The sequence below is a fragment of the Arachis hypogaea genome, chromosome 6 (genome assembly GCF_003086295.3).
Source record: "Arachis hypogaea cultivar Tifrunner chromosome 6, arahy.Tifrunner.gnm2.J5K5, whole genome shotgun sequence".
Lineage (NCBI taxonomy): Eukaryota > Viridiplantae > Streptophyta > Magnoliopsida > Fabales > Fabaceae > Arachis > Arachis hypogaea.
In genome coordinates, this window is record NC_092041.1 from 99,746,365 (window position 1) to 99,771,154 (window position 24,790).

The window sequence follows — 24,790 nt, forward strand, 5'->3', positions numbered from 1 at the left end:
TTCTGTTCTTCCTTCTTCTTCTACCAATCATTTTCTTTTTCACCCCCTAAAGGGCAGATCTGATCTTCGTGTCGATGCCTCCCTCACTTCTTCAGATTTGTATGTGCTCTCCTATCTGTTTCTTCCATGTGTTTCCGCCTTCGTGTTTTTCAGATCGCGCCGCCTTTAGATCTGCCTCTTCTCCAGCCGTAATGACAATAAATTTGGATGAAGCATTGTTCGAATATTAGTTTATTAAATATTTTTTCTCAAAAATTTTAATTTTTTTATTTAAGAAAAAAATCATGTTCAAAACAAAATCTGAGTTTATTTTTTTGAAGGGAAGCATGACTTGAGTATTTGGGATGTGCCACCACTTTTTTCTTAAAAATTTGTGTTTCATAATAATGGTAATGGAAAACAAGAAAGTCTAATTAGACATTAGAACTCTTCTCTTTCCTGCTTCCTTCTCATCTTCTTTTCATGTTTGATTTTCTGTCCAATTTTTTTTAATTATTGAATTGATTATGAATTAGAGACGTTGATGATAGTAATTTGGATTGTAGAAAAATTAATGGTGGTGGTGGAAAGCAAAGATTGCAGTGGTGGAAGTGATGTAGCGGTGGATACAGTATAGAAACAAAAATGATATTTGATTTAGATAAGTGTATCTTGTACACTATGACCAAACATAATAAAAAATTTGTGTATTTTGTGTCTATGTATCTCTGTGTATTTATGTCTCTGCTTTTATATATAAAAGACACTAACCAAACACTGCCTAGGAGTACATAAAAATACACACACAATAAGTATGGCTTCTTCAACATTGTTGGCGGTAATGGCAACCATTTTTATTGTCTCCGAAAATACGTAGATGCATGGAAATACGTCATATTTAACAAGAATTTTTTTCATTACAAATAAAAAAAAATCATTATTTCTCCAATAAAAATATGACTTATTCCTATATATTCTGGAGATGATGATAATGGTTACCATTATCTATTGTGAAGGTTAAAAATTTGAGTTTGTCATTTTTTAAAAAATTTAATTGGAGTTTGCCAAGGATTAGACGAACTCTATAAAAATTTTAGAGTTCGCCGAAAATGCGGCGAACTTGCTATGAACAAAAAAAAACCAGAGAATTAAAGTTGAAAAAGGGTGTTTGGAAAAATAATAATTTTTTATTTTATTTAAAAAAATCCTAAAACGAGTATTCTTCTTCATTATTTCCTGAAAATCCTCATTGAGAAGAGAGGATTAACGTAGAAAAAACCCAAACCCTCATCAAACATTTCAATTCCACGTAAATTTCAATCCAGAATTCTGATTGACAAGTCATCAGCGACCACGTGTTTGTCTTAGAATTCTCTTTAATTCTATCCAAAGAAAGTGGTAAGAAATTTGTATTTCTCATCCAGTTCTTTCCCTCTGCAATTTCATGGGTTTTGAGTTTGGGTATTAAGGAATTGAATGATTTTGATGATTTAGGTAAATTCTAGCAGCGAAAAATCACTGGATTTTGTCCAATTAATCCGTGAGTAAGGTAAGAAAGTGTTGAACCCTTGTGAATCATTGAGTTAGTGAGCCTTATGATGATTATAGTGATATTGTGTGAATTAGATTGCGTTTTTGTTGATTTGGAGTTCAATTGGGATGTTTGGAACGAAATCCAGGTGGTTAAACTTGAGGAATTGACGTTTGGAAGCTTGGAGCTTGTGAAAGGAGAGTTTTTTGAAGTGTTCCGAACTTAGGAAGGAATAGTCCAATGTATGGTTTTGATTTCTCGTAGTTAACGTTTAATGTCACGTGAAAATTTAGGTTAGAAGACCTTAAGATATGAATGAACTGAATGAATTATTGATGGATTGTGTATATGGTTTATGATGTATGTATAAAGGATGAACGAATTTGTATGTGTTGGGTTATGACTTTGATGGGTATAAAATAATTATGATTGTTGATGTGTTGAGGATTGATGAAGAGTTTGGAAAATTGAATTGAATGGATTAGTTGAGAGATATGTGATTCGATTTTGTAAACAGGTTGCTAGTGAAGTTGGTAGGTTTTTGGAAAATATTTAATATTGAAATTGGTTTGATTTTGAAACAATTTGATACTGGAAATGATTTGAATGACTGAGAGGTATTTGGTTTGGTGGTTGGGATTATTGAAGGGTGACAAAAGCCTAAGTTTTAGAGGAGATACTGTCGAAATTTTTGTAAAAATTGGAGGCTTCATTTGAAGTGGTTATTTAGAATGATTTAGGTTTAGGGATTTTATTATTTGATTTTGAGTTATTAAGAAAACGATTACGTTTTGAGTTTGATTTATTTAGAAAAGAATGAATTAAGTTTTAAATATGAATTTTTTATGAACGATGATGACATTGAGACTAATTGTTGATCCTCTGTCGCAAGATGTGACCGAGTACTTAAACTTCCCGGATTCCTCCATGGACATGCATATATATAAATTTGATCTTAGGATTTTCCCATGGAATATTATATTATTAAACTTGGAGTTTAACTCCATGGAATATTATTTTTGAGCTTTGGGATGCGCACATAGAGGGACTGTCCAATGGTTAGCTACCAGGATATGTCGAGTTGGCTATATAACCTATAGATGAGACTCATCAGCTATAAGACAGATATACATCATGTGCATTTGTATGTTTTTCTTGAGTATGCATTGTTTTAGTTTGCTTAATTGCTTAACTCTGCTTATTTGCGACTTGTTCTACTTGTTGTAATTGTACCTCTATCTGTGTTTTTTTTGCTTGAATTGTATGTGTATGTTTTCTGAGAGACCCCTCTTAGAGGAGGTGTGAGGAGGGGTTGTTCTATCGGTGATTCAGAGGATTGAAGGAGACAGAAAGTGAAGTATTAGGTTAAAGTTAGATTTAGAACTTGAATACTTTAGATAACTTATTTAATTTCTAGTTTAGTTGAATCTTTAAGTTGAAATCTGAGTGTCGGAGTTCTAGGAATGCCTCTGACTTTCTTGGGACCTTTTATATTAACTATGCGGACACCTTTACCATGCTGAGAACCACTGGTTCTCATTCCATACATATTTATGTTGTTTTTCAAATGCAAGTCGAAAAGTACCTCATTGAGCGTCTGGAGACCCTCCTTACAAGCGAAGAACTGTCTTTTGAGTTGTTATATTTTATTTTAGGCTATGTATATATGTATATAGAGTCTCCGCATGTATATTTCGTATTTTGCCCTCTTAGAGGTTGCTTTTGGAGAAGCATGTGTTTTATTTATGTTTTAGGAAAAACTTTGGGTTGTGTATATATATGTATGTATATTCTGGCCGGCCTTAGTTTCGCAAGTCAAGTCTAGAGTTTGATATATGTGTTTTGGAACTCTGATCTGTATATTATGTTTTGAGTCTTCTTTTGATCTTTCCTATTTGTTTTATGCTTATTTGTACGAGTGTGACACGATTTTCTGTTTTTGTTTTTACTTAACTTCTTCTTCAAGGCTCCTAGTTACAAAATTCTTTCAACTATACTTATGTACCTATTTTACTTTTAGAGATCATAATATCTCGCCATCTCTATTTTACGACTTAAGTATAAGACTCTGTATGGTAAGATGTTACAGAGCTCACCACTCCCGATCCAACACTCTATATTTCAATCTTCAAAGATAACACCAAAAATAAATCCATAATAAAATTTTTTGGTCCATTGGTTGAAGTATTATTAATTACTTACCATAATTTTTTTTTTTTTGTGATTGATTACTTACCATGATTGTTCTCAAAATAATACTTCTAAATAGCACTAATTCAAATGTAGTCAACAGATTAAAAAAAAAAAAAAAAAACAGAAACTCTAAATCCAACCTGCTTTATCCCTTTTTAAACTTAAAATTTTATCCTCATAGGCCATAACACTTCTTCAAGCTTTTACACTATTTGACTAAAGAGTCGTTACAGTTCACTCTCATGAAACGACTATGCCCTGCAATTGCATTTGTTGGCCTTTTGGGGGATTACCCTTTGCAAGATTGAATGCATTTTTACCCATAAAAGAAAAAGAAAAATTGCATGTATTTATTGGGGGTAACATTTTGGAGCAACAAAAGGTGGGGACTTTATTTGGGTTATTCTTTTCTTTTCCCCTTCGGAAGTGAGTGGAGTATTATCCAATTCAATAGTTTAATCATCGAACTTCATAGAAGCAGGACCACCATGCATTCGTCATGCGTTATGATACCGCATGCTCCTCCATTCTCGTCTTGACCGTCCAATTTCGATTATTTATTTATTTATTTTTTAATGATTAAGTTTGTTATTGGCCATCTCATTAAAATTAGGGCATGTCCTAAATTTAAAGAATACTTGTATAAATAATAAAAAGTAAAAACTCATGCTCAATTATTTTTACGTAAATTATTAATTTTTAGATAATTATCTAATTAAATATATTAAATTTTTAATAATTTTTTATTATTAATTTTATATAAAAATAACTATAGATAAATATTTACCAATAAAAATACTAAATAAATAATTGAATACTATAAAATTAGTCACAATAAGGCATTTTATACCAGAAATGAAATGACTTATGATTTCCGAAAAATACAAACTAAATTTATATTTATTACCAAAATTTAATAGATAACATATAAATCAGATTCATAATTAATTTATAGCCAAACGTGAACACATAAATGGATTCTTTTTATGAGATGGGGATACGCATTGTATATATAAAATATGGGATAATTCACATTTATAAATAATTTCAGCTTTAAAATTATATTAATGTCCTATTTTAATTATTTTCGTTACATTACAGGTATGTTTTGAATGATTTTATGTAAATCGAAATAATTAAACTCAATTTATATTTTTTTTAATGTAAATCGAATCAATTGACGTCAATTTAAAGTGATATATAATAAATCGAATAAATTGCATTTGATTTAGTGAACGAGTAATTCCTATTTACTATAACTTTCTTAATAAATCGAATTTATTTACTCGATTTACATATACAGGATTAATTCAATTTACACTCACATTATATATAGTGTAGAATAATATTATTAAATTCTATTTACCTTCATCGAAAATTTTATGGACACCCTTCTTCACACTGGTTGTAACAAGTATAATATTGCCAATTTAGGATATTAATGTCATATTTTTATTTTCTTTTATTTTTTGAGTTCAATTAAAAAATTAATAATTTTTAATAAATATTAATTAATTTTTTTAATTATATTATTATTATAAAATTTAAATATTAAACTTTAAATTTTAATTTTTAATTTAAACTCTAAATTCAATTTCCAAAATTAGAGAATTAAAAAGTAATTTTATAATCTAACTTTTTATTATTTTTTAATCGATATTTTTATTTATTAGTCCAATTCTTTTAATATAATAATCCAATAATACGTTTTAAGTTTACACTTTATTTTTGTGACTGAAAAAAAAATAAACAACAATAAAGAAAGAAAAAACAAATAAGAAACTATTTAAAAAAGACAGTCTCGATAAATACTACTTTCAAACTTTTTCTAAGGTAACAGAAGTTCTACTTGAGGAAAAAAGGGTTCTCATTACAGTCTTTGCCATGAGATCTGCTACTATGTTTGCATTTTTCAAGATCAACTAGAGATCAGCACGCCATTTCAAAGACATAATATCTCGAATTTTCAATACCAAAAGATCAATAAAACCAGAGCAATCCTGTAAATTATGACCATAATAAAGGTCTCCACATAGTCTGTCTCACATATAATATCTCTTTGCTCCGAGTCCCAGGCTAAAAGAAAGCCTCTCTAAATAGCAAACAACTCTCCTTGCAGAATACTATGTCTTTCAATTGTTCCCAAACAGCCTCGTTGTCACCTTTCCTTCCGATATCTGCTAACAGAGGCAAAACCATCTCGAGTACCATTGTCAAGATAGCTAATATCACAATTAATCTTAACAAGGTTCAGAAAATCGAACCGGTCATCAAACCGCTCTAGTCACTGGTTCACTAGTTCACTGGTCTAACCGGTCTAATCAATGGTTCAACCGGAAAAATCGTTTTAGAATAGAATAATAAATAAATTATAAATACACATCCTAAAATATAATTATAGTCTAATATAAATCTTAAAATATCTTCAAAATTTAAAACACTACATAAAATGTCATCAACCAAATACATATGATCTTATCAAAATCCAAACTCAAAAGTTAAATAGTAATAAAAGCATATCTAAATATTAAATCCCAACATCATGGTTTATCAATCATCAAAATCTGCAAGAACTTGTTGAGCAGAAGAAGCAAGAGATGCAGCATAAAGACCACTACTACCACCGCCACTTTGATATAAATCAGCATCAATTTCACCTAATAAAATAGACATGTTATCATTATATTATAAACTAACAACATTCTAATAAATCATTAGAAACTAAATATACTATACTCACGCAATAAGTCATCCACATTACTAGGAAGATCAGGTTCTTTCTCTACAACCTCTTCAGTCACCCAAAAGTCAACTTGACTTATGCTTTCATAATCAATTGGATCATATTGTGTCTTTTGCTTTCTTTTTTATTTTTCCTTCCTAAAAAGTTAAATACAATATATGAAGATTTAATAATTTACAAATTTGTTATGATAAAGATTACAAATGAAACAATATGGTATTTCATGAAACATATATTACCTGGATTTAAGACGCAAATTATAGGTAACATAAACAATGCCATTCAGTCTATCCAATCTATTTCTTCTTTTTGTATGAATCTGGTCAAAAAGACTCCAATTTCTCTCACACCCAGAAGAAGCAGATGCTTGGCTAAGAATGCAAACAACTATCTTTTGTAAACATGGAGCAGAGCCTCCGAATAACCTCCACCATTCATCTACCAATTATAAAACCATAACATATTAGAAGATATCAATTAAGATCATAGGAGCATAAAACAAGTTACTATTAACTAAACAAATATTCAGCCATATTCAGCTCGAATAGCTTCTTGTCTATCAAAACTTTTCTTTCGATCTCTATATAAATGTATTTCTTTCATTGCCTGAACTGAATCCAAATTGTTACACTTGCAATATAAGGTAACAAGATCAAGCAAACCTCGCATAACATCAGGTGCTTCTTTATAATTTTCATTAAAAAAGAATTTAGGATTCAGGAAGTAAGCTACCGCATGAAGATCTTTCTTCAAATGCTTGTCCCATCTTGAGTTGATAATATCTGTGTACGGCTGATATGCAGTCTTGGATTGCCTAAACATCTTCTTAATTGCATCTTCTGCTCTTAGCATTCCTTCATAAACATACCCCAAAGATGGTTTGTCATCAGCATCAACAATCCTCAGCAAGTAAATCAGAGGGCCCACAAGTTTACATACAGTAAAGCAATCGTCCCAAAATTTGTAATCCATAATAATAGCACTCACAGATCTACCAGTAGCACTCCTTCTTAATTTGTGATCAGTGAAAATTGAATCTACAACCAATGCTTGCAACTCCTTTTTATGGTCAAAGATGCTCTTCAATGTGATAAACACAGTTGCAAAACAGGTTGCACCAGGACGTACAATTTCTCTCCAATGAGGTTTTTGTCTTAGCCAAGATAGGAAAACCGTATGATTGTACACAAATACTGTGATATTTGAAGCACGTGTTGTAAGGTTAGAAATATGCGCCATGCTACTTATATCTTTTAAAATAAGATTAAGGCAATGAGCATCACATGGTGACCAATAGATATTATCATATTTTCTATTGATAAGCCTACCAGCAGCAACATAATTGGCCGCATTGTCAGTCACAACATGCACAATATCATTAGGGCCAATCCATTCAATCACATCAGAAAACAAATTACACAAGTGTGAAGCATTTTTTACCATACTGGAAGCATCTACTGATTTCACGAAGCACAAACCTTTAGAACAATACACCAAGAAATTAATTAACGTTCTTTGTCTTTGATCTGTCCAACCATCAACCATGAGGGTACATCCAGTTTCCTTCCATGCACTCCTATAACTATCAACTAACATTTGACTTTCTCTTTTAAGATCAGCCAACAAATGAACCCTTAACTTATCATAAGAAGGCCCCTTGTAACCAGGTCCAATACCAGCAACACCATCCAACATATTTTGAAAATATGGCGACATCACAGCATTAAATGGAATTTTACAATCCAAAAGCCACCGAGCAAACCGTTTATCAACCTCATGTATTGCCTCTTTGTTTTGCAGAACACTTTTAATACTTGGTTAAGCTCCTGGAGTTGTTCTTGGTGCAAACATAAGAGGAATGACTTTGGCTTTTTTCTTTGGATCGCCTCCAACTCCTTGCTGACTCGAGGTACGCTGCTGTTCCTATTCTTCTTGAGCTATTGCCTCATCAATTGCATCTTCTACCTCATCACCACCCTCTTCACCAAAACTTACTTTTATTTTCTTTTTTTTTTGTCTGAATTTCTTTCAACAAACTTTTCATCTGTTTTTTCACATCATATGGAACTTTAGAACATTTTTTCACATCTCCAGTCATCTTTGCTAGATGTTTCTTCATCCTGTGAATTCCACCTCCATTGAAAATTTGTAGACAAAATAAACATTGATATTGTGGTTTTCCATTCACCATTTGTAGAGCAACATATTTCCAAGCTAACTCTGTTTTTCCCCTAAGGTTAGAAGAACCTTGTGACTGACTATCGTTAACACTACGGGAATTAGGATTAGCAACATCATTCAGAATAGCAGTATCGACAGACATGTTATTATTCACAGAAGCATTGTTATCAGCAGTTGCTTCTTCATTAATACTATTTTCTATAACTGAAATTAATAAAACAGATATCAAACAGAGTAAGTGTAAAAGTGCAAAAGTGCAAAACAGCATTCAGCCAGTCAACAATTACAAAACAGCAAAAGTGCAAAACACTAAAATACCAGTATCCCTCTTCATAGTCTCCATGTTTCTATATTAGAGGGTGAATTTCGAATACAATAAAAAAACTTACTAACCAACAAACAGAAATTTCAATTGGAATACAATAAAATAGAAGACCAGAATTAATTTAATTTTCAGATTATTTATTTCTTATACTAACCAACAAACAGAAATTGAGCAGAGGAACGAAGAACGAAGAAGATAAGCAGAGAAAGTTCACAGAGGAAGTTTACAGAAATTGAATAGAAATCGAAGTTCACAGAAAAAGAACAGAAATCTAAGTTCACAGAGTATCAACATCATGTTTCTTCATGTTTCTTATACTAAAGAAGATGAGCATAGGTGAAGAACAAAGAAGATGAGTAGAGGACGAGTCACTCATCTGGTGTTGAGGACCACACGACGATGAAGACGATGAGAGGGCTACTGGTGTTGAGAAGATGAAGACGATGGAGATGGAGAGCTACTGGGCAGGGAACCAGGCGACGATGGAGGGCTACTGAGGCTGAGGACCAGGCGACGGTAGTGGCGCTGACGATCTGAGACCGCGGCGACGATGGAGGGCGACTGGGCGGCTAGGGTTCAGACTTCAGAGGGGCGGCTAGGGTTCACTCACTGTGAGACTAAGATAGTGAGATGAATCATGAATGAATGGGGGTCGAGGGAAAAAGGGGGGTGGGGTGATCCACGAGTGGGTCGGGTCGGGTTACATTTTTTATTTTTTTAAAACAATAAAAACAACGTCGTTTAGTAGAACTGGCTGGTCATCGGTCCGGCCCAACCGGTCGGTTCACCGATTTTTCAGCAGTTCTTCCTACTGCGGTTTTTAGAGGGGGACCGGATTGTTTGCATCACCGGTTCGCAGTTAAACTGGTCGAACCGGCCGGTCCGGTCCAGTTTTCAGACCTTGAATCTTAAAGGTGCCCACCGAGAAAGAATCCAAGAGTCACTAATGGTGGAGGGGATAGACACTCGTTATAACTCAAAACTATTTCGAAACTCCTTTTCTAAGGACAAAGTCATACCAGTCACCTTGTCCATGGTCCAAAGCTCGTGGAGATGAAAGATCTCGTTATTCCTCGAACGCCAAATTCACCAGAGACCAGAAAAGAATCTAAAGGGGTGCTGTTTGCTATTATTTAAGAACTAACTCATCAAATCCAGTGGTTGACAGGAAATTTCCAAAGCTTACCAAACTAGCTGGACTTTTGAGCAATCTCGAATGCAATGTAAATCGATTCCTAACTCGAAAAACATCGTGGACAGCTCCGAAATACCCCTCCTAAAATGAAATACAACAGCAGTAAGAGCCTCCAAAGACATAGCCAGGCTAAGAATTTGTGCTTTTCCGAAATATGTTGACGCAAAAGCCAAAGCCAAAGCCAAAGCCAATTCCCCATATCCTCCCAACTAAACATCTTACTGAGCTACAAATAATTATTACGAGCGTCATAAACTCTTGAAGTCATACCAGTCCAACACCAACCGACCTCTAAACCAGCTTGAACATCCGGATTGTAATAGTTAATGTTAACTAATTACTAACAAAAAATAATAAATTTTATTTATTTTTTAATATTTCTTAATTTTTGTAAACTAATAAAAGATTAAAAAAATTATTAAATCTTTTTAATTAATGAGTACTCGTTAAAAAATTTCATTAAATTTTTTTAATTAACGAGTAACTTATCAAAAGATTTAATTAATGAGTACTCGTTAAATATTTTTAATTAACGAGCGTTCATATAAGAACAAAAATTTTGGATTGGCTTCCAATTTTTTTATCTCTTAGTAGTTCACATACATTGGGAGAAATGGTAAATAAAATTTATTAACATTTTATTATTAATTAGCTAATAATGTTTAAAACTATGAACTTAAGATGTATTATTGGATTATTATATTAAAAGAAGAATTAAGTACTTTTTTTGTCTCTAATATCTTAGGTGAAAATCAAAATTGTCCCTGACTTTTTTTTATTAAAATCATCCTCAACGTTACTGAACGTTTTAAAATCATATTTTTTCAAATTTTTGGACTATATTATCTTTTATCATCATCTCTCTCCTTTATTCTCCTCTGTTTACCTCAGCCTCCCTCCTCAACTCCTCCCTCCTCCCTCTTTCCTACTCCACTCTCTCCACCCAAATCTTCAACAATAACAACTATTTTTTTATTTCAAAAAATTAAACAAAGCTAACGAGCATCAACAACAATATTTTCAGATTCCACTCAAATCTTCAACAGTAACAACTAATTTTTTTTAATTTCAAAAAAATCAAGCAAAGCTAACACAGAATAACACCACATCAACAACAATATATTCATATTCCACCCAAATCTTCAACAACAACAACTATTTTTTTTTAATTTAAAAAAATTAAACAAAGCTAACACAGAATCAACAACAATAATATATTCAGATTAAAAAATCTATCAACAACAATAACACCAATTCAAATTCAAGACAAAAAATTCAAGAGAGAAGAATGCAAAAAAGAGAGAAGAGAAGAACTCAGAGAAGAGAGGTGGTGTTGTTACCGTCCGTCACTGTCGCGGTTGAGGAAAAGAGAAGGAACAACGGCGCGGGAAGCTATTGCTGCTGACGCTATGGCTTCTGTGGTTGAGGATAGGAATGACAGTAATGGAAAACGACGTGATGGCGATAGCCAGAGCTGAAATGACGTCGTTGAGGTCAATGCCGACATGGTTGTCGTTGAGGATTAAGGAGAGGTCGGGATCGTCGAGAAAGTGGTCGTCGTGGGAGATGAGGAAGGTGAGGCCAACGTCAATGGAGAAAGGGTTGAGGTTGATGATGGATAGGGAGAAGAAGGTGAAGAAGGAGGTGGGAGTGGAGATGGTACGGTGGCGGAAAGAGAGAGAAGAAGAATTGGGGTTGTGGTTGGGAGGGTTCCGAAGAGAGGGGTAGGAAGAAAGGGACGGGAGAGAAGAAAGTGAAGAGATACGGTGGTGAGGGTGAGGGTGGAGGTGGGGTGGGATGGGGTGGGGGTTTGTTTTTTCTTTTTAATATTATTTTTAGTAATTATTAAGGGTAATTTGGTCAAGAAAATAAAATTAAGGTAGAAAATGACGATTTTATAACGTTGAGGATGATTTTAATAAAAAAAGGTCGGAGACGATTTTGACTTTGACCTCAGACCTTAGGAATGAAAAAAGTATTTAACCCTTAAAAGAATTAAATTGATAGATAAAAGTACCCAAAATAATAAAGAAGAATTGGATTGTAAAATTATTTTTTAATCCTCTAATTTTAGAGATTAAATTTAGAGTTTAAATTAAAATTTAAAATTTAAATTTAAAATTTAAATTTAAAATTTAATATTTAAATTTTATAATAATAATATAATTAAAAATTGATTAGTATTTACTAAAATTTTTAATTTTCTAATTGAACTCAAAAAATAAAAAAAATAAAAAATAATATTAATATCTGAAAATAGCAATATTATATTTGCTACAATGATTGTTAAAAAAGATGTTAATAGAATTTTTAACATAAATAAATAAAATTTAATACTGTTGTTCAACACTACATAATATAAATATAAATTGAATCAAACTGATTTAATTTACTGAGGCCTACTATACATACAAGTCTTTTTGACTTACAAGTTATATAAGTTGGTCCAAATCCAAGAAAAAACAGGCACACCACTCCTTTAAAATCGAGCGTCCAACGCACGACGTTCATTATGCCGCACTCTTCCTCTTCTTCCTCAATCAAAACGCAAACCGTCAAGATTCGCACTATTCCTCTTCTTCCTCAATCAAAATGCAAACCGTCAAGATTCAAGCGATATTCGAAACAAAAGACACGTTCCAACTCCTCGCGAAGAGTAGAAGAAATCAAGAAAAAAAAGATACAAATATCCATAAAAAATCACAAGAAAAAACGAAGAAACATTATTCAAGGTACTGTTTCACTGTTCTTTTAGTTTTTTTTTCTAGATTGTCTCTGCCATGTGCATCATCCTTAACCAGCAAAACATTAAAAGATTTTAAGAAGAAATATACTGTCTCCCCCATGTTTTGGGTGTATTTCTTAAATCCTTTGGGTGTATTTCTATAATCCTTTGGGTGTATTTTTGTAGCCGTTTGGGTATATTTCTGTAATCCTTTTTGTAACCATTTCGGTGTATTTCTGTAATCATTTGAGGGTATTTCTGTAATCGTTTGGGTGTATTTCTGAAGTTCCATCATCTTCAAAACAATTTCAAAGCTTGGTTTCAGAAATCATGAAAATCGAAAAAAAACGAAGCAAGAAGGAGTTCCAACAAATTTGGCAAGAAATTCGAAAAAAAACGAAATCTTTTAAAAAATGAAAATTATATATTTACGCATTAATTGATTTAAATTGATTTAAAAGTCTGTTAAAGAGGCACGTAACATAAGCAGCGTGTTTAGTGGATTTTGTTTTCTTCAGAATTGTAAAATTTATAAGCACAAAACACTTGTACATAGAGATTAATCCTAATTTACTGTATATGTGTTGTGCTGTAGTAATTGAATTAATTAGATTCGATTTATTAAGAAAGTACAGTAAATTGAATCTAGTGGTATCAATTGACATCGAATGAATTGTTCTTCTATTAAATCATTCGATTTATCATGTATCACCCTAAATCAACGTCAATTAATTTGATTTATAGTAAAAAAATATAAATCGAGTTCGATTGTTTCGATTTACATAAAATTATTTGAGATATATATGTAACGAAAATTAAAATAAAATATTGATATAATTTTAAAGTTAAAACCATTTATGAGTGTGAATCAATTACCCTAACATTTGCCAATTATTACCATACTTTTTGGCGGGTTTTCACCCTCTTCCTTATGTTTTAAGAGCAACTCCAACATACTTTTCCAGAGTCCCAATCTCTTCATGGTGAATGACACGTGGCAATAAATTTTGGAGGCTTCTTATCAATATCTTCAAGTATTGTTGGGTCAATGCCCCCAGCTTCTGAAACCAAGACTCAAATCCACAATGTTCACAATACGATGGGCTTGGCGATTGATGGTTGTTTGGATCAAGTGAAGATGTTGGCATGGAGTCTCCAATCCGTCCACAAAGTGTAAAAGTATCCAAAAGAAAAGGGGGGTAAATTACAAAAAAATCACTTAAACAATGTTGTCATTAATAAAAATAAATTTAAAATATATTATCAACAAAAATATTTTTAAATAATTTAAAAATACGAAGAAAATGTCTAAAAAAATATTATTTTTAAGTGACAAATGATTTTTATATTTAATAAACCGTTTATGTATTTGATCTAAAATTTAAAAAGAATATTTAGATATTTGTTTAAAAAAATACACACAAAAAAAATAAAAATTTGATCTTTATATTTTTATTTTAATTTTTAAAAATATTATTAGTTGTTGATAAAAAAATCACAAAAAATATATATTTAACAAAAATTACCAAATTTTAAGAATAAAAAATTTCACTTTTCTAATTATTTTTACAAATAATTTTATCAAAATTCAATTTTTAAAACATTTTTTAAGACTACATATTTAATATTAAGTGTTTTTGTTTTCAAATTATTTAAAAAAAATTTAAATATATTTTTGTTAACGACAAAATTATTTGAATATATTTTTTGTGATTTATCCAATAAAAAGAAACGAAAAATCAAAAGCATCTAAAGATGGCATCATTCTGCAACAAGCCATCTACGCTTTCGGAGAAGAAAAGCTTCACAACATAATACGAGCTTGAGGATGTGATAGATACTTACATAGGCTACTTCATTGAGCTTTCAACTTATGACAATATAGATAATGGGAAAGAATAATGAATCTCTCTCGTTACATATGAGTTAAAAGGAAGTCTAGAAGAAAAAAATAAAGTGCTGCTAAGAAATTCCAAGTGTTCATCGTTTTAGATCTCAGATTTATATCTTTTACTTTGTAAAATCCAATCTTTTTTTAGACGAGTATTTTTTAGTTGTTTGTAATCTAAGTTTATACTTATATTTATATCTTATACTAGGTTACTAATTAAACACATTCTTTAATTGTAATTATAAAGTGTGCTAACTTAACCGATAATTTTCATATAGATTTTTGTTAGGTATGAAGTGAACATATTTGAAATCATATTTGAAGAAGTGATGAACAAAAATATATACATAATATATGACTATTTAGTTACACACTATTGAATAAATAATATATAGTCCATGAAGACTAAATTCTATTTTGGTATCTGAGATTCATACGATTGCTCATTTTGTTTTTTGAAATTTAAAATTAACTATATTGGTCCTCTAGATTTAAGTTCGGGCACCAATGTGGTCCTTCGACTATTTTCGACGATGATAAGGCAAACGAAGTGCTAAGATGACACCTTCTCTACCATGCTGGACGCTACAACGGCTAATTGACGTGGCAAGAGTTGTATTTAAATCCAATTTAGTCCCTAAAATTCTAATTATTTTATTATTTATCTGAGTTATAATGACAAAGTTTTAACAATAAGAGACTAAATTGGATATAAATACAACTTTCGCCACATCAACTAGCTGTTACAGCGTCTAATGTGATAGGAAGGGTGTCATTTCAGCACTCTATTTGTCTAATCATCACCGAAAAGAGTCGAGGGACCATATTGGTGCCCAAACTTAAATCTGGAGGACCAGTATAGGTAATTTTAAATTTCGGAAACCAAAATAAGTAATTGCGTGAATTTCAGATACCAAAATAGAGATTTAGTCGCCCATAAAAACATAACATATATAGTCCATGCACGGATTATATATATATATATATATATATATATATATATATATATATATATATATTCTAAAGTGTATTTTTTATGTATTGATAATGTCATGAGACAATATTATTTTATTAATACAAGCGTAATGCAATGTACATTGATGATTTAATTTAACCATCTTTGACATGACATGGATTGTTATCCTTACATGAGCTATTCTAAATGATTTTGTTTTGATCGATTTAAAAATTGGCAAATATGATTGTTACATTAGTAAAAATAATATTGACAGTAATAATAAAGTTTAATTATTTTATAAGTTTTTATAATTCTATCGAAATTTTAATTAAATTTTTATATTTTTTTAATTGAATTTTTATACTATAATTTTATTTTAATTTAGTTCTGTCATAACAAATATATTTGAAATAATAGAATATTCTATTAAAAGTTAAATATTCTCACTATTAGAGACTTGATTGAGGACATCTTTATATTTCCAAAACACTAAAAGAACCATTGGCATTTTGTCCCAAAGTCAAAGAGTCCTAGCCCTAAGTTCTTCTCGGAGCTCTTAACGGGTCCATGGCTTTGTCTTGTCTAGCTGCGTCTCCTCCGCTCGTCATCTGTCGTGGGGTCCTCATCCGTAGCGTGGTCATCGTCCATCATGTGGTCGTCATCCCTGACGTACTCATCGTCCCTTCCGTGCGCGTCTCCCTTTGTCTTGTTCGTGGCTCATCCGCCACCACTGCTCATTCGTCATCAGTGGTCATCCGCAATCATTAAACCCATTCTCTCGCTGCATTGCGCCTCCATCCCTCCCTTGCTGTCTAAATGCTGCTCTTCATCCCCATGTTCTTCTCCTTTTGCAACATCTGGTGATAATTTGATTTTTTTCCTATTTTTTTCAAGGTTAATTCCTTTATTTTAAGCATATGTGAATTTATTGATATAATGGTTTATGAACTAATTAGGAAAAAAAATGGCACTGGTTGAATTGAAATCTTGAATTGATTTTTGAATTGGTTTATAAATATGAATATGTAGGAATTTTGTTAATTATTAAATTAGTTTCACTGATTATAAATTTTGTTGATTGTTGATTGTTGTTGTGATGATGCTGGTTTATTAGTGTTTTTTCTTTCTTTTTGTTGTAGTGATGGAATTGGGTTTCACTATATACCTACATTATGGTGGAAAGTTTCATGATACATGACACGATCTAGAGTATTTTTTGGTAGGGGAAGGGAGGAGAAGGGTGTTGAAAGACTTGCATTTTGAGCTCGATAAATGGAGTCTGCAAAAAATAGTTAGTGAGTTAAAGAAGTTAGGGTACAATGGTTATGGTAAGATATGGTATTATGAACTAGGCTGTCAGTTGAACTCAACTCTTAGAAAATTTATGAGTGATGGAGATGCCATGAGAATTGGTAAGTTATTAGTGTCACAAAATATTAAGCACTACTTGGTGTACATTGTTGATGGATGTAGAGAAGGTAATGGTGTTGAGATAATTTCAAATGATAAAGATTATGTGCCAATTAAAGCTAAGTACAATGGTAGTAGTTTAATAGAAGTAGAAGTTGAAGGTGAATCAGAGCCATCTAGTTAGGAGGATAGATTTGATGATAGTGCCGATGATTGAGATCATGAGGACAATTTTGGTTTTGAGGTTAAAGATGGAAATGATATTGGAGCTTCAAATGCTTTTAAGGGGTTCAATGGCCCGTTAAACCAAGATGATAATATACAAGCTGTTAGTGATGATGTTGCTATTCATGATGCTACTGTTGACGAGGATGTTGAAGTTGGAGAAATTTTTAAAGATTATGAAACTGAAGATATTGATAGCTATGAGGGAGATTTGGGTGATATGATTAATGGAGCTACTTTTGACAATGATGCTGCTACTGCTGATAATAGATCTGATGTAAATATTCGCAGAGCTGAGAGAAAAAGACAAGTTGAAATAGACAGGGGTAGAGAAAAGGGCAAAGGAAGGATTATTGCTGCATTTTCTCAACCAACAATAACCTTTGCTGCTGCATCTTTACAATCACTACCCACCACACTTGTTGTTGCATCTTCTCAACCACCTCCCATAGTTGCTACTTCAGATTCTCAACCTCCAACCACAACTATTGGTGTTGGAGATTTTGAGGTTCCTATCATAGCACCTTGATCTTTATAAGTTGTCTTACCTACTATTTTTGTATCCTCCCATCCTCTTACATCTGTTGCAGCTGCATATTCTCAGTAACTACCTAGAGTATCTTCTCAAGCCTTGCTAAAGACAAAGGTGTTTGGTGTAAGAAAAAGTGGACGACTCAAATTAGGAGTGAGGAAGGCAACAGGCCAACCAAGCCTACATATAGACCTAACTAACGAATAAAGCATGATTCCATTGAGTTGTTGAGGTTGTTATTCAATAGTATATGTTACGATGAATTGTATAGAATTTATTGATTATGCTGTAATTTTGTGGCCAATGTTTTGGTATTGGTAGGACCATTATTTTGGTATTTTGTTTTATGGTTGGATCACTTTTAAATGTCGCATTTACTGGACTTTTATTTTAGATTAGGTATGTGGCATATTATATGACTATTTATTTTGTGATATATTGTAGACATATGATTTACAGGACCATTATTTAATGACTATCTAGATATGTGACATATTATATGGTCACTTATTTTGTATAACTTGTGGATATATGGTTTAAATTTAAAGATTGAACTCTAAAGTTTTCGTCAACTCTGTTTTATGTTATATTCAAACAAAAGACAACAACGACAACAACAAAACCTTGTCCCACTAGGTGGAGTCGGCTACATGAATCAAACGACGCCATTGTGCTCTGTCATGTATCATGTCTACAGAGAGACCGTTTACATATAGATCTTGTTTGACCACCTCAAAGATGGTCTTCTTAGATCTTCTTATGCCTTTCGCCCATTGTCCATCTTCCATCTTATCTACCCTCCTGACTGGGTATTCTATCGGTCTTCTTCTCACATGTCCAAACCACTTGAGACGCGATTCAACCATCTTTTCCATAATAGGTGCTACTCCAACTCTTTCCCGTATATCTTCGTTCCTTATTTTATCCAATCGTGTATGATCACTCATCCATCTTAACATCTTCATCTCTGCCAACTCAGCTTATGTTCGTGCTCCCTTTTGGCCACCCAACACTCCGTACCATAAAGTATAGCCGGTCTTATAGTGGTGCGATAGAATTTACCTTTAAGTTTTAAAGGTACTTTTTGTCGCATATAAAACCAGATGCACTCTACCATTTTAAAAAATACCTTATACAACAGAAGACATTAATGTAAAATTTAATCAAACTAAATATAATTAACAGTAATTGGATTGAAGTTATAGAATCCCTTATATTAGAATAATACCTTATACAACACAAGTAATTTTAAACCCTTACAAACCACATTGTAATTACTAGGACTATCAAAAACATAAACAATATATATTACATTTTACATTGGTTTTTCATATTGTCTTTCAATCTTCCAAGTTGTTCTTGGACAACATTAAGCTCATCACACAATCTACCCACATAAGCATTCTGTAACACCCCGTATTTTTTAAAATTAAATAATTAGTTATTTATGAGTTATTATATTATATTTAGATTTTATTTTCAAAAAATTATTTATAAAAAAATAATTAAATAAAATTTTATAATTATTGAAGTTTAGTTTAATTATGATTTATTTTATTAATTTAAATTATTTATTAAAAATTATTTTGAATAAAAAATTAAATTTATTATTATTATTATTATTATTATTATTATTATTTGGCAAGATATATATATATATATATATATATTTATATATAGTTTATCTTGTGCTTAATTGAGCGGATTTTATCAATTTTTCATATACTTATTCATAGGCATCCTTGTGTTGTCTCAGCACTTGGATATGTTTCTCTTCTTGTTCTATATTCAGACTTGAATTTATGATCATTGGGTAAGTGTTGTTGGCACCCAGATATGCATATTTCAAATCAATTCAACCTTCAATTGAACACAACTTTTAATCTGGAATTCTGATTGATGCACCGTTTGCGGTCACGCAACCGCGACATCGAACTCTACAAAATCCACACAATTATTCTGAAGATACTAGTATAATTACTACAAATAGAAGCTAGTCACTAATGCCTAAACACCACAAAAGAAGCAAAATCAAAGCCAAATTGAGGCCTGACATTGCTAATGCAGGATATATATATATATATATATATATATATATATATATATATATATATATAGAAACGTGGCTGAAACGTGGCTGCCGTGCATAAATACATATATAATGGTAATTGGACACCTTGTCAGCATTTATTATTCTTCACCATCTAATAAGTGAGTTTGAATAAGTAAATGTTGATTTGGTTGATTATTACTTAAATTTGAATGAGTGTATGTTAAATTATTGTTGTTTGCTTGAGATTTTGATTTAGTTATATATGAACAACTAATTGAGGTGTTTTGATTATTTTTTGGGAGTAAAAATAGAATTTTCAAAAACTTTAAAAATTATATTAACTGATTTTGAATTATTAAAGAAATGATTTTGCTGCTGGAGTTGATTTGATTTTGGAAGCGGTTGGATTATATTAATTGTTTTAAAGGTTTTGGAGAATATCACAAAGATATGGCTTTATTTTTAAAAGAAAAAGAGAAGATAAATCGGCACGTGTGGTTATGAGAATAATTGAAAGGTCACGAGAGGGTGACGGAAAGTAAATAGTTATGGTGCTGATGTGAAAATGTTATGTCATGGGCTTTGTTTGTGAATGATTGTGCGGGGATGCCCGTGTGTATGAAATGGCTTCAAGGAGAAAGGGGCACATGCTTCAACTGGAGAATCAGCACCTGCAAGTACTTGCAGAGATCATATTTGGTATACTTCAGCTGGAGAATCAGCGCCTGCAAGAAGTAGAAACTTGCAGAGGTTATGCTACTGGAATGCTTTATCTGACTTGCGAGTCGGATTGCGTTGGGTGCGGGTTGAAACCGACAAATGAGATCATTACCTGTGATAGGAATAGACATGCATCATACTTGTTTGCGCATATTTGTTTGGGAGTGTGTTTCCTGTAATTGTCGGTGTGCTAAATGGCTGTTTGAATTATGTGTTCTATAATTGTTGAATTGAATTGTCTCTTGTTGACTGCTATTACTAACCAAGTATATATAAAATGAACTTAACTTCGAACTCCGACCCTACTAAGAACTCCCCAGTTCTTACTCCCTATCTCCACCTCTTTCAGCTACAGGTGCGAAGGCTTAGTGCGAAATTACAGGAACATAGAAGATTATATTTGCAAATTAAGTTCTTAGATTTTATTTTTTCCCTCGTCGTTTATTGTTTTTAGTTTTAGAGGGGGTAGGACTTGTATTTGAGTATCTTGAAATAAGTCTATGTAAATAATGTTATGTGAATATATATCTTTGTGATCAAGTAATTAAAGTGAAAAATTTTCGTTTTCTTAACTGAAGTTTCAATTCGTATTCACGAAAGTTCAATATTAAATAAACATAGTATATAATTAAAGAAATTGAGGTAAGTAGCGCTCGAACTTTTAGCGCAATCATGATGTGTTAAAAGTTAGGGTGTTACATTATGGTATCAGAGTAGTTCGTTCCTGTTAGAGCCTTGGGGATGGACTGACTATGCTTCATTGCATACTCTGAGTGTCTGTCATGCAATAGGACTTGTCCTAATAACAAGATTTTGAGTTTTAGATGCATGAATATCTATTGATTAATGCTGTTAGTTGACCATTGCATTTCTCATGGTATTAAGTCTGGCTAACTTAATACTGATGATTTGTGTATACGAGAACACTAATAAGTTATCATGGACGAAACAGAAGTAATAGATAACGCAAATTGTGGGTTTTGGAAGCGTTAGCAGTTGTGTCTCGGGGTTGCTCGGTTACATATCTTGTCCCTCCATGGTTTGTCTTTAAGTGTTGTCTGAGATTTCTTTCTTGAAAAAGTGGACTAATTATTCTCCAATCCTATTCCTTGTTCATATGCATTTTTCATTCGATCTTAAACTGCATATGTTCGATCGAATTTCCTGAGATATCCACTTTTCTTGAGATATCAAGCCTACTTTGTAACTTCTACTTTGCAACCACACTTCAACTCTATCATCTTTATGTCATATGAAACTCAAGTATTTAAAACTATATATGTATCAATATGAGTTGAAACTTTTTGTTTTTTATAAGGTATTTCAATATATATATATATATAAAGTGTTAAAATTACGTAATGTTTGTGTAATATGCTAATTTTCAAAAACGAAAATTTTTATAAGTGAAGTAAGATGTAACATCCTGTATTTTTGAAAATTAAATAATTAGTTATTTATGAGTTATTATATTATATTGAGATTTTATTTTTAAAAAATAATTTATAACAAAAATAATTAAATAAAATTTTATAATTATTATAGTTTAGTTTAATTATAATTTATTCTATTAATTTAAATTATTTATTAAAAATTATTTTGAATAAAACTATAATTAAATTGATTATTATTATTATTATTATTATTATTATTATTATTATTATTCGGCCAAGAGATACACGTATACACTATTCTATATATATATATATATATATATATATATAGTAAAGAAAGAAAGAAAGATTAAGAAAGCCAAACTATATAATGGTTAAATGTTCCTTTACTTAATAATTGGACACCTTGTCAGTATTCATTATTCTTGAAAAATGACCGTGGGACAGAGAAAGAAAAAACCGTGAAACCCTTGAAACTTTCGATTTTGATTTCTTATAATTCGTAACTCCAGTTAAAAGTTTAATCCGATAAAAATATTTATGTCTTTTTTTTTATATGTTGGCGTTAGTTTTGTTCGATAAAAATTGATAATGACGTAGTTTTTCTTTTTTTTTGAGTTCAGTCAATTGGAGTTTTAAGAGACACAGACAATTTTTGACGTTTTCTTCTTTAACAGTTCAGTCAAAAAGCTTTTCTGGAGGCTCTTTTGTTGTGATTTATGCACAAAGGTAGAATTTGGTAACTTTATAATAATTAAATGTGAGTTTGATAAGTGAACGTTGATTTGGTTGATTATTGCTTGAATTCGAATAAGTTTATGTTGAATTCTTGTTATTTGCTTGAGATTTTGATTCATTTATGTATGAACAACTAGTTGGGTGTTTTGATTATTTTAGGAGTAAAAATGAAATTTTCAAAAGTTTTAAGAATTATATTAACTGATTTTGAATTATTAAAGAAATGATTTTGCTGCTGGAGTCGATTTTATTTTGGAAGTGATTGGATTATTAATTATTTTAAAAGTTTTGAAAAATATCACAAAGATGTTATTTTAGTTTTAAAAGAAAAAGAGAAGATAAATCGGCATTATGAGAATGATTGAAAGGTCACGAGAGGGTGACAGAAAGTAAATAGTTATGGTGTCGATGTGAAAATGTTAAGTCGTGGGCTTTGTTTGTGAATGATTGTGCAGGAATGCCCGTGTGTATGGAATGGCTTTCAGGAGAAATGGGCACATGCTTCAGCTGGAGAATCAGCGCCTGCAAGTTCTTGCAGAGGTCATGTTTGGCATATTTCAGCTGGAGATTTAGCGCCTGCAAGAAGTAGAAACTTGTAGAGGTTATGCCGCTGGAATGCCTTAGCTGACTTGCGAGTCGAATTGCATCGGGTGCGGGTCGAAACCGACAAATGAGCTCATTACCTGCGATAGGAATAGACATGCATCATACTTGTTTGTGCATATTTGTTTGTGAGTGTGTTTCCTGTGATTGTGGGTATGCTAAAAGGCTGTTTGAATTATTTGTTCTATAATTGTTGAATTGAATTGTCCCTTGTTGACTGTTATTGCTGACCAAGTGTATATAAAATGAACTTAACTTCAAACCCCAACCCTACTAAGAACTCCCCAACTCTTACCCCTTATCTCCACCCCTTTCAGCTATAGGTGTGAAGGCTTAGTGCGGAGCTACAGGAACATAGAAGATTATGCTTGTGAGTTAAGTTCTTAGATTTTATTTTTTCCCTCGTCGTTTATTATTTTTAGTTTTAGAGGGGATAGGACTTGTATTTGAGTATCTTGAAATAAGTCTGTGTAAATAATGCTATGTGAATGTATATCTTTGTGATCAAGGAATTAAAGTGAAAACTTTCCATTTTCTTAACTGAAGTTTCAATTCATATCCACGAAAGCTCAATATTAAATAAACATAGTATATAATTAAAGGAGTTGAAGTAAGTAGCGCTCGGACTTTTAGCGCGATCATGAGGTGCTAAAGGTTAGGGTGTTACACATTCATTTGTCCAGCTTCCACAATTAGTCCTTCTATCTCCTCGCTTAGTCTCCCTATCTTCCTTTTCTTGTGCACTAATTTTCTTATTTTAGCCTCCAACTTACTATAATCTTGTGTTCCCACAACTCTAATTGTAACAGATACTATTTCTCTTTTTATTGCACCACCTTCATCAACCCACTCAAAAAATTTGCATCTTTTGTTAAGACAAGAAATAAATCTTCTATTAAGATTCCTTGTTTTTCCAAAAGTTTGAAGAATTAGAGTGTCACCACAAAAACAGTGAACCCTCTTATCCTTTTTCTTTGGCCACCCATTCTTCAAGTCATCATCATCATCAATCCACTCAAAGAAGTTGCAGTTTGGCATACCTCCTACCATTGTTAGACACAGCCAATGAAGGGCGCTCTGTTATTGCTTCCCCACAGAAACACACATTACAATAAAAATACTAAGTACCATCGGATTTAACATCGCAGAGTATTGGCCAATTTATCGTCAGATTTACCAGTAGTAACAACTTCGAATTCTTGAGGTTAAGTAATTACCAGCAGATTTTGGTTTCCGACGATAAATTTGCCGGTCATATTTGGAGGGAGACAAAAATAAATTGGCTCATCCTTTAGGGTTAGATTTTCTGACCGTAAACCCACTTAGTGAAACGCTGCGTTTTGGTGACTCGCAATGATTTACCATCAGATTTTTTTGACGATAAATCCAACGTT

The 24,790-nt window shown here is 31.9% G+C and overlaps 1 protein-coding gene across 1 annotated transcript; it reads right to left on the reverse strand.

Moving 5' to 3' along the window:
* Positions 1–6,253: 6,253 nt before the first annotated feature.
* Positions 6,254–8,970, reverse strand: LOC112805795 (uncharacterized). Its single transcript, XM_025848126.1, has 6 exons — positions 8,946–8,970; positions 8,484–8,831; positions 7,109–8,233; positions 6,686–6,884; positions 6,444–6,565; positions 6,254–6,360 (listed from the first exon to the last, which is right to left on the reverse strand). Exons 1-6 carry the CDS (start codon positions 8,968–8,970, stop codon positions 6,254–6,256), a joined length of 1,926 nt encoding a protein of 641 aa, XP_025703911.1.
* Between the last annotated feature and the right edge of the window lie 15,820 nt (positions 8,971–24,790).